We start from the raw sequence: 12,276 nt of genomic DNA, 5'->3' as shown, positions 1-12,276 counted from the left end.
TAAAAAATATACCAACCATTCAGCCTTTTCACATTTGAACCACATTTACACAATTTATATTTTTTTTAATCATCATTGTGGGTGACAAAAAACAAAAATAAGAATCTTTATATGCAAAGGTGGCATTGCTTTATGTGATGCACTGGTTGGCACTGGACCAACAACCACCAGAAGCAAGCAGCAAAGTGGCAAGCCAATGGAATGTGACAACAATGGCTTCTTCATGTAAGTGATCCTCACAGAAAATCTTCTTACTCAAATTCCTCCATTCCCCTTTAGATATGTCCACTAACAATCACATTCTGAAAAAGGAAAAGGTTAGAACACATTAATAAAGCTGTCATTCCATTATCGCATAGTTTATGATAAATTATTATGGCAACCTTTTCAGACACTTTTTTCCGGAGGAGTTTCTTTTCTAAACAATGAAAAAGTCAATACATTCCTGTATAAAGGTGCATTATGACAGAAATGTTTAAGATTTGTATTCTTGCTTGAGCTAGTATGATAAAAATGCAAAATAACACAAAAGCTCGACTGTGATAGTACTACGGTTTTATTAACATGATGCAAAAACAGCTTATCAAAAGGGGATGGATCATAAAATACAATGAAGAATAAGAGATGACATTTCGAATTCACTTTATTGATATGAATGGGTCATCCTAATGCAATTTATCAAACTCATTCCTCCTCTAGAGGAAAGAACAACAAATTCATTTGCTACAAATCTAAGATGTTAAAATGAACACGAAATAAGTCCTGCAGCACTAGATTTCGCATAAAGTCGGTGGCATAATATTATTTCAATAATGTTAAGACTGAAATGAATGATTTTAAAACCTTGGTTTGGCAAGCACGTTGAAAAATATATTGTATTTCAGGATGTATTTACTACTGCAGAATTAGTACCATTTCATTAGATTTTTGTTTGAAGTCTGATGAGTGCGTACTGATGCGCATCGGAAAAATAGATTTTGCCTCTAAAAACAAATAAATATCATAAAATGTGGTAAATACAGTAGGTAATGCTTGGCAGTATGCACATACTATTTCTGCAAATTCCTGTATTTGATGTTCATTGTGTTCTGTCTGTTGCATCTATCTTTCTCTGTAATATCTTCGCAATTTCAGGTGATCACCAGATGCAAAATGGTGCACACCCTTGAAATTACCTGTTTAAAACAAAATGCATCGATAAAATGAGGGCAAACTCCTAAAACAAATCTCCGTGTACAATTCTGTCCAGCAATAAATGTGAAGCGACATGTTCTGAATGATGATTTCTGATTGGATGATTTCAAATATGCTCACCATTCACATATTATGACTTTGTTTCCCTTAGCATCCAAATCTTTCCAGGGGCTACATTTTACTAGTAAAAGAGAGAAACCATCAAACTGGTATGGTACCATGCCATGACTTTCAGGCACATAAGACGAGCCTTTTAGTTAATACAAAATTACATGAAGATGAATGAAGAGGTTCAGTCTTAATGCAGTCCTCAGCCATACTGCTACGTTAGTGGAACATCTCAAAACTCAGCTTTGATTGTCTTGAAAAGGAGAAATAGAGATGGCAAGTGCTATCTATCTCTGTCAGGTATTTGGATGCAGCAAATTCATGAATTTGTCCCAGCCACTGATTTTTCAGAAGTTGAAGATGTATTACCAGGCACAATGACTTCAAATCTGAGCTGATTAAGCATCCCAGAAAAACAATAAAGACTCTAACATTGTATGTCTCTTCCTGTCATTGGTCTGCCAAAAATTGAGCTTGCTATACCAAAATAAATATTTAACGTGTTAACAATGTACCACTACTGGCAACTGTTTACAAAACTTTGTATGACAGAAGTACACAATGAGTTGGCTTCTTTATGATGGTCCATCATTTTTCAGTTGTCAATGTGATGAAAATGAGGCAATCAAAAATATTCATACAGATGATACTTCATCACCTTCATTGTTCGATATCCTCTCGGTGCAAAAATAAAATCTGCCACACCTGTGAAAAGGCTACACAATTTAGAAAGGTGGTAGCAAAAATAACCAATTCATTCCTTATTTTACCCATGACAAAGTCACAGAGCAATTCTTTATGGAACTGTATAATATTCTGCATTCAATAACTGTCTCTAACTTTCCCGTTAATGAAATGTGCAGAAATTGGCACTGATGCCTGAGATGAGCAGCATCTGCCAATCTTTGTGAGGTTAAGACTTACTGTAGCCAGCATTACTTCACTCAGAACTTCAGAATAATAAAAATCCATGTCTTTTTCCCATCCCAGTAAACATGACCTTAACATTAACGTTTGCTCTACTCATTGTTTTTCATGAATATCTTTCTATCAGGGACAAACCCTGAAATTTAAAATCAATAATTGTACTCAATTGCTACATTATCTCAGAGGGTAAACAGTGGATAGACTGAAAAGTAAATTAATTTACAGTACGTTCAAGCATATCCCAACCAGGAATATGGCAAATAACACTTCAATTCAGCATTGTGTTCACCCTGAATTAATATCCAATGATGCTGGTTGTTCAGGTTTCCCATAAAATGCTGGGGGTAATCGTGGCAGAACTGAAGAGCAGCAAGTTAAAGAAGGGGTGTGCTTTGCTGTGGTAAATTGTTGTGCAATTGTCCTTCTAAGTGATGATCAATCGAATCCGGTACTGCTACATGGTAGAAGTTGGGTAACCTGATGTCGAATCGTAGTCCCTTCCCCACGTGAACCTTGTCATTCAAGGCATAAAGTTTGTCTGCTATGTCACTTCTGATCAAAATTGAAAAAAGCCGTGAAATGTAGCGGTGTTTTGCAAAGAGCAAGTACAGTTTCTTTCTCCTCCATGCAATATATCGACAGTCTGTATCTGCTATGAGGGTCACCTGCAAAACAGGATATTAGACATTGAATTATTTTTAATGCAGTGCCACATGGTTAAGAATGATAATTTTTAAAGTTCATATGTGCTCTACTGGATTTAAGAATTGAAGAAATCAAGATGTGTTTGAAACATTGAAATATTGAACATGGTTATTTACAGTGCTTGATGTTATGGTCCTAGCTGCAAACCTCTAATAGCTTGTATCGTAATGTTTTTCTGGTTTCTCAATGAAATTGCTGGCTCATTTCACTTTCTAAACATATGTAATCCTTTTTCATGTTCTCCTCTTACCTACCACAATACTTCCTTCATCATGCAGGATTTGTGGGTCACAAATTAGAAGGGATATTGAGCATCTGGGTGAGACAGAATGTGCCATTTCAGCAACAAGGCCCTGATTACAAGCTGAGCAGGATGGTACCTCTGGGTGGTTAGGAAAATCGGACATGTTTTTACTGGTTGTTAAATTCACTTTGAGATTGGGCTGAAAGTGTAGTCTGGCCCAGGTCCCTGCCCAACTCTATAAGGCATGGCGGAGCATTTAGTGCTCCCCCATGCAAGGTCACATCCTACCCTTTCCTCTGCCACTATCCCCCGCATTTTACTCCGTGTCAAATCCACAGGGAAAACATGGTCAGCGGTTGTCCCTTATTTAATGGGGAGTTACTTGTGGTAGGCATAGTTAAGTGCAGGTATACCGTCCAATCGGCATCCCCACACCTAAGTACACCAAACTTGTAGTTGGGGCCCAAATGTATTATTATTCCATCAACTTTTAATTCAAGCATGCCTGTTTACATCACCACCTAAAATGAAGACCAACCCAAATGTTCACCATTCTTTCTGTGGAGAAACGCTTTTTAATCTAATAATTAATGTACCTGTTTCAGTGTAACCTATCCTCTGTTTCACTCAAAGGTGTTTAATACTTTACACTATCATATGAATGCCGAGTTCCCTTTAATATCACATTTCTTCTGGTAGATACAGGTTTAGGGATATATTCACAAAAGAAAGAATGTGCCTTTTTCTGGCAGCACAATCAAAAAGTGTACACATTTGCATATATTTTTACAATATTGGAAAAGATCCCTTTTCCTGCTTGCATCGTATAGCCCCCACAGCAGCAGTTGTTTCAAACAGGCACTTGTTATTTTAAAAAATTCCAAAAATGTGCATTTCTTCCTATTATCAGAGGTCTTGAATCTTACAATGTCTTTTCTAATTACAACAAGAACAAAACAAATATTTGAAACACAAAACTATTCTGCACGGTTTTTCCATGACCGAAAAGGGATTTCTCTGAGGTGTTGTATCAAAATATAGTTGTCAGAATGACTTCTTGAATACATATTGTATCCTAAATATTATTAGATATCTTTATAGATGATATTCAGTATATATTATGTTAAGTCAGACAATATTTCTGTAAACATATTCTAATTTGCAACTTCTTCCAGAAGCTCCTTAGTGTAAACAACAAAGTAAACTCCAAGATATCGTTTTTGAATCATAACCGGTATGACAATAAAAAAAGGGCATACCATCTGTTACATTAGTGTACATTTAGATTTGTGTAACGCGGAATCTATCTGGCAATATTTTCTTTACGTATTTTGCTTTGTGGGATAGAGAGAGGATAGAAATTCCAAAAGGATGCTTCTGGGCTTCCTGACCTGAAATTGGTGGGGCTCCTTCCCTGACAAACCTGTGGTCCTTCTGCATCATTCTGAGGTGGGGAAGCCACCATGTTTCTGATAATGGAGCATCAGCTGGCTCTGCTGTCAGATATTCTTGACTTTTCATTGGGCCACCAGGTCACTTTACTGGATCTGCCAGACTTCCACCACTGATGTGTCTTACTCAGGACCGCCAAGTGAAGCATGGCAGTGCTGGGCAAGAAAATAGAAGAATGTCCCTGAAGCACAGGAAGATATCTTAATTTTGGGATCTTCTCCTCACAAATAAAAAATAATGCTGAGTGGGCTGCAACATCAAGGCAAGCTGCTCAACATTCAAATGCCACCTGTGGATGCACTTTCAGTAAACAGATCACCACCAGGCAGTTGAAGATCTATAAATGGGGATCTCTTACTTGTTCTAATTTAAGACCCATCCTATTTTTTAAATCATTCTGAACCCTTATGTATCAATACCTATTTGTGTTCTATGTATGTATGTGATATGTGCATAGCACAAAGACAATGATACAGTCCACAAATGATTGAATATGTAACTGGGTTCTGGGGGCAGAAGTGGGGTGTTACTTCATTGCATTGTATTATAATGTGCTTCAAAGAGGCGCCTCAGAAGCTCTTTCTTACATGTGTCGTTTATTTTAAAAACAGGAGCAACTTAAAATTAACCTATCAGGATCTTTAGGCAAACATACCATATGAACAACAGTGCCTGGTGGAGGTTTTATTTCTGTGACAAAGGATAGACCATTTTATGGGTTAATAAAAAATCCTAATTTAGAGCAGAAAAACGTGCTTCATAAATTAGTTTGAGGTCATAGGATTCATATTTTTTAAAGAAACAAGAAACTTGCTCAGTGCTCATGTTACCATATAACGAGTGACAGATGCCAAATGTGCTTACAAAATAAACATTGGACCAATACATTTTTGACATATACAGTGTTGATGTACAATGATATTTTTGAGTTCAGTCAATGTCAATTTATACTAATGTTTTAATGTTGATGATGTGTCAACTTTGCTGAGAATTTACAGACCATAATCAGGACTGAAAAATGTGGAGACTTAGCACAACACTCCAAATAGAAACAATAGAGAAGCGGTATTTCAATGGATGATAAAAAACGAATATGTTGAGAAATGAGAAGAAATATGCGCACATACCATTTGGTGTGGATAAAGAAGTGTGACAGCCATTCACATAGTCCTAGGAAAAAGATACATGTCTGAAACTCAGCAAGACTCATGCAAGTGGACAATCCACATGTGTGAGCCAACTTACATTATGGCGGAGGAGGGGCACCTACGAGAAAGGTGACAAAATAATAAAAAAGATGGGTGGAAGTACAACAAAAAAGGGAGCCACAATGCTCACTACTTACATTTATGAGACATAAAGTTCCACAAAATGTGATGAGTCGATTGCCAATGTGTGGTCTAGATAAGAAATGGCAACTGAATGGATCAAGGGTAAGAATAATTAAGTATACTAGATAAAAAGGATTGCTTGCACATTCTTAATTACTAAAAGAAAGTGTGCTTACTGATCCTGCATCAGTTAGGCAGTTTAAAAAGACTGCGTGAGTTGGTGTGGCCTCTGCAGTTTGGAACCATAAAAATGTGGCCTGAGAATCAGAGCCTCACCGAAATGGGCCAAGTGGGCATAGCGATGTGCCCGAACATTTGTGCAGACGTTTAAGGGAGTAATTAGCATTCTAGATGTAAATGTACAGTCTCAAAAATAACATCCGGCAGGATAAACCTGGAAGCCAGTAATATCACATGGAATGTAGGCTTATATTGAAAACCTAGGAAGGGCACATTAGGGCTCTAAAAGTATACATCTAACCTAAAAAGGGCACAAATAAATACAAAAAACAATTAGTAATGTAAATAATCAAACAGAGGAGGCCATCCAAAATGCAAGTCATTTCAGGGATCAAACCTAGACTACGACAAGTGATAATATCAGAAATAAATAACTGTCAGTGTAGTGAAGTCAGACAAAGTACATGCTGACTTCAAGGCCCGAAAGGGCGGTCAGTATATTAGAAATTTGAATGTCTGAGCACAGTGACCTTTAAAGGGAAACCAACTGCTGATGACTCGAGCAGTCAGAAAGAAAACTATGTTGGTAAAGAACTATAGTAAAGAACATACTCACTCACACCTTCTTGAGCAATTTATTGCCAAACTAGTCAGCATAACAGCAATTGAGTACAGCCCACAGCTGGGGCAAATCCAAACAAAAGAGATTTCTTACTTGCTCCGAACTTGATTCTAACCCCTTGGAATACATCAGTAGAAAACTAATGCCCATGGGTTTCACAACGACAATAGGAAATACATAAGAAACAATTGCCATCTTTAATTTTCGAAACGGATTTTGTCCTCAGTTGAGATTTGTATCTTTAGGGAAGAGTTATCTTTTCTAACAAATGAAATAACAGATGTATTCAGTTAGCAAAAAGATATATTTTTTTTTTTCAGGAAACCCATATTCCAATTTTTTTTGCAGCCAAACGTAGTACCACTTGTGATCATGATAAAGGCCTTAGGTCCCCTTCCACATTTACCCTTCCTATCATTGCTTGTCAACCTAAAATGTTGACTTTTGAAAACTGTATTATCAAGAAAATTTCAAAACAGAAAGTATTACATGAATTGTATCCTACAACATTAGTAAAGAAGAGAGAAAAGTTCCCAAGGCCCTTAAAAACAATATCCAAATCATTATCGAACCATCCAATAAGAGGCTGAAACACAAATACAGGACACAGTAAAACATAAGAGGGAAATACTTAGACAAGTATGCAATAAAACTCATCACCATAAGCTTGTGAAGAATCCATTACACAATTTGAAGAAAGAGCTTCTATGATTCACAACTCAGGCTAAACAAGGTGGAACCCTCAACAATAAAAAAAAGCCTCTTGCGATCAAAGAATCCACACCCACATCCCTTGATAGTCTACACCCTTCTCAAAACTCCTGATCAACCACCGGGACAGCTATTTTTTCAGGTTGTGGTTCCATCTTAGAACCAACTAGCAAATATACTGATTTGTTTTTAATTAAGAACATAGCTTCCCCAACCCTTACTTACATTAGAGTTAGTAGAGACATTAAATCAATCAATCGATCAATATAAGTTTTGTTCGGTTTTCAGGATAAAAACCATGAAAGCAGTGCAGATATAGAATAACACATCCAATAAAATCCATCCTAAAAACATACTAAATTTAAATACTTATTTAGCCACAATCTTTAAAAGTAACCCCATACAAAAATGTTATCACAGATGTTCCTCAACCCTACAGCAACTTTTAAAAACTGAGACTGTTGAGAATGATATCTCCTGAAAGCATCTGCTAATAAATAAGGACGGGGCGGACCTGAGAAAAATTGACCCTTTTCAGTATGGGGAGAAGGTATAAATTGCTAGGGACAGCATCAAAATTACAAAACATGGTAAAATGTAAGGAGTCTTCTGGAGACCTATTGTCGCAGCCACAGGACAAATGCTTTTGGCCCCAATTCCCATGGTGAGGGTAGGCTAACAAAATAGGCAATAGATCCAGCCAAAACCTCGTTGATAAAAACCAATCATGACAACTTTTAACACACATGAGGTAGGGCTCATGGAGGGCATAGTTGTCATCAAAATATTTCAACGAACACTGGGCTTCTATAAAGCGCCCTTTTCGCTGGCTGACAGTCTCCGTTTAAAAAAGTGATCTTTCACCAGGTAATGGTCCTTCTTACTGATCCTGTATGGGTTATCAAATATTTCCGCCATTCCTAGGTTCAAAAAGGAGTCATGAATATATTTAAACCAAGAGATATAAAGAAAGTAATCAAGAGACATGCAAGGACGAAAGGATAAAATGTCAGATAAACAGGTCAGGCACATTTCTTTGTGTACCACAAATGAGGGGGCACTTTGTGGAATGTACAGAAAGCGTCTCAGATGAGCGCTCTCTACCGTTTGCAGCTCATCAAGGTTGATGTAGCCCCAGATCTCACTACCACATGCTACTTTGGAGATACACTTAGCCCTATAAATCTTTGAGATGACCCCGGTGGGTCTGCTGCCCAACCGTGATATGCAAAGTTAAAAACAGCAGTGTTTGCCCAAACAAAATCCTTCCTCTTCCTGTTAACCAAAGGACGCCAACTTCAGGCAGAATCAAACAACAAGCCCAGATAGGAAAACACTCTAGTTTTTAGCACAGGAGGAGGTCCAACCTTGAATGTAGATGATTTAGTAGAGGACATGCCAACACCATCACATACCATTTTTAGTCATTCACCGAGAGATCTAGTTAACCCATGAAATAGACAGTTTATTAATATATAAATTAAAAAGAAAGGGGGTTCATACGAGAGCCGGCCATTTTGGCGTCCCTGGACGCCACTATGGCGTTCGACACGCTTGAGTGGCCATATATTTGGGCGACACTGGCAAAGTTTGGTTTTGGCCCGGGATTCATCGGTTGGGTGAAATTGTTGTATTCCGGACCGCTGGCGCAGGTGGCGGTGAACGGTAGAGTGTTGGCTCCGTTTGAGCTGGGTAGGGGCACGCGGCAGGGCTGCCCGTTATCACCGCTCCTCTTCGCGCTTGCCTTGGAGCCCCTGGCGGAGTGGCTGCGGTGGCATCCTTCTATCCGTGGTCTCCGATGGACCCCCGAGTATGAGGATCGCGTATCCCTTTAAGCGGATGATATTCTCTTGTACCTTGCCTCCCCGCGTAAATCACTGATTGTACTAGTTGATGTTTTGCACTCATTTGGCCGCAACTCCGGCTTAGTCATCAATTGGGCTAAATCTTGTGTGTATGTCCTTGCCGGGGAGGCTCCTATCCTTCCGCGGGGTTGTCCGATCCAGATCGCTCCGCAGGGATTTAAGTACCTGGGTATCTTCATTACCCTGGACGCGGAGGCCCGATATAAACAGAACTTGCTCCCCCCCCTCCAGCGCCTGAAGGATGACGTGGCGCGTTGGAGGCGCTTGCCGCTCTCACCGCTCGGCCGTGCGGCATTGTTTAAGATGATGTCGCTGCCACGTTTCCTGTACGCTTTACAGAATACGATGGACGTTGTCCCGGCGCGCTACTTTCGCGAGGTGGAGAGTCTGCAGCGACGCCTGTTCTGGGAGGGTAGGCCGCGTATCGCCCTTGCGAAGCTGACGCTCCCGTGGTACGACGGGGGGGTCGCCCTCCCAGACATCAAACGGTATTACTGGGCCTCCCAGCTGGCTGCGATAAACCACGGCCTTTATGGGCCCGCGCTTAACCCGGCCTTTGAAATGGATAAACTATTACTGCCGGGTGGCGACTATAATCGGGCGCTGTATTCTAGATCGCTTGACGCGCGTCTGACGGGCCCTACGTGGGTCGCGGTACGGGTGTGGCACGCGGCTAACTTGGCGATGGAAGGACCGGTTGACCCGGGCGACGCCACTGTATGCATCGGAGCGGCTGGGCTCCCTGTGGACCTCGAAGGGCTTTGAGAAGTGGGACATGATAGGCATCAGCAAGGTGGGCGATCTCTGGACGAAGGGGGGCTTTAAGACGTTCGAGGTGCTGCAGACGGAATTCCAGTTGCAGGACAGGGAGTACTTTCGATATATGCAGGTCCGTCACGCGCTGTGCTCCGTATTCCCGGATGTTGCCTCCATCCCGGAGTACTCCCCTCTGGAAGATAGAGTGCTAGATGGGCATGTACCGGACGGCACGATTTCATTAATTTACAAAAAGCTCATCAATGATCGCTCGGGACTGCTGACTGGCCTTCGTGAGGCGTGGGGGGCTGATGGACTGGAGCTGGATGACGAGGACTGGGTGTCTGCGGTGGCCTTCCCGAAAGAGGTGGCCATACCGGCTCGCCTTCGCTTCGTCCAGCTCAAGATACTCCATAGGGTCTATGTTACGGGGCCGGGTCTGATGCGTATGGGCTATGCTGTGGACGGGTTGTGTAAGCATGGGTGTGGTGCTTTGGGGACCTTTCTCCATATTTTGTGGGAATGCCCGGAGGTGGCGCGATTCTGGCGTGGTGTGCATGCGGTTTTGCAGGCAGTCACGCATGTGACGCTGCTGCCCGAGGCGAGGAGATGTCTCCTAAATGTGTGGGAGCCAACCGACTACTCAGTGCCACAGACGTGGTGGGTGACTCTGGGATATATGGTGGCCAAGCGTGATATTGCGCAATTGTGGGGTTCCCAGAGGTTGCCAACTGTCTCGGCGTGGAAGGACAACATGGATTGGTGTATGTTTCGGGAAAAGGTAGTGTATGTTGCGAGAGGTAAGCCTGGGAAATGGGTGAAAGTGTGGGGCCCCTGGAACACCTACCGTGGGGGAATCTGTACCCCGCCGCTGACGCCTGATCTGTCACCGGCCCCGTCTCCTTAGCCTGCTTGTCTCCCTGGTTCTGGGCATTGAGCTCACTTTGTCTCCGTCCCGACGGTTGCCTTGTGGATTTGTTTTTTCGTTTCTTATATAAAAATGAAACCGTTGTGTGGGGTCCGGATGGTGTGGCTGCCGACGCTTCTTTCAACTCCTGTGACCTCTCTTCTGCCGCAGCGTGTGTTTTACTGCTTGTATTATATGCTCTTCCTGTTTGCTAGCGGCCGGCCTGAAGGTTGTAGGCCCATCTTTGTACATTTTTTGGATTCTGTAATAAACGGTTTAAAAAAAAAATTTTTTTTTAAAAATAAAAAGAAAGGGGGCCGGGTTACATCCCTGCCGCACCTCTCTTTGGATTTCAAAATCTTGTGTAGAATAGGGTACCGTAGCAACGGTATCTCTATGGAGATCTCTCAAAAATGAAACAATGTCCCGGTCCACCCCGATAGACCGCATGATCTGCCAGAGCTTGGATCTATTGACACGGTCGAACGCTGATGAGAGAGCCATAATCGCCAGGTGGATGAAACATGGATGAGCGATGGTGACCCACGCACTCATAACCACGCACTCATAACCAGCAGACTGGACTATGGAAACGCCCTCTACGCCGGCATCAACAGGACCCTCCTACACAAGCTCCAAACCATCCGGAATACTGCAGCTAGACTTGTCCTTGGGACCCCACGGCACAAACGCATGACACAACACCTTAGCGACCTACACTGGCTCCCAGTCGAGAAGAGAATAACCTACAAGCTTCTCACCCACGTCTACAAATCCCTCCACAACATCAGTCCCAAATACCTCAACGATGGAGTCAGTTTCAACGCTCCCAAAGGAACTCTCAGCTCCACCAACCTCACCCTAGCGGAGACACCCCACATCCGCAGAAGCAAAACAGGAGGTAGGGCCTTCTCTTACATTGCAGCCAAATCCTGGAACGAGCTCCCCTAACCTACACATCTTCAGGAAAGCCATCAAGACCATGCTCTTCGACTGAGCCGGAGCTGCCTACACACCCCACCCCCCCAGCGCCTTGAGACTCTCACGGGTGAGTAGCGTGCTTTATAAACCCCTGATTGATTGATGGTGTATTTGCTAAGGACCAAATAGAAATTCAGGGATTGATCTACTGTTGACTGCCAAGAACGAAATCCATACTTGACCTCGGATAAAACGTTGTTAAAATCAGCCCAATTAGATAGCCTCTCCAAAAGAATACGCCCAATCACCTTGACTTTTGTTGGTGGTTACCATTTTTATTGAATACCAGATAA

The 12,276-nt window shown here is 41.8% G+C and overlaps 1 protein-coding gene across 2 annotated transcripts in view; it reads right to left on the bottom strand.

The window, feature by feature from the left end:
• Window positions 1-532: 532 nt before the first annotated feature.
• Window positions 533-12,276, bottom strand: part of POPDC3 (popeye domain cAMP effector 3) — a 148,486-nt gene continuing 136,742 nt past the window's right edge. For both annotated transcript variants that reach the window (XM_085611251.1, XM_085611252.1), the window contains exon 4: window positions 533-2,894. In XM_085611251.1, the coding sequence (XP_085467377.1) occupies window positions 2,604-2,894 (291 nt within the window). In that variant the 3' untranslated portion in view covers window positions 533-2,603. The remainder of the gene's footprint in view (window positions 2,895-12,276) is intronic.

The sequence above is a fragment of the Triturus cristatus genome, chromosome 6 (genome assembly GCF_964204655.1).
Source record: "Triturus cristatus chromosome 6, aTriCri1.1, whole genome shotgun sequence".
Taxonomy (NCBI): Eukaryota; Metazoa; Chordata; class Amphibia; order Caudata; family Salamandridae; genus Triturus; species Triturus cristatus.
The sequence above is the reverse complement of the archived record's forward strand: the minus strand, read 5'-3'. Positions and strand labels throughout refer to the sequence as shown.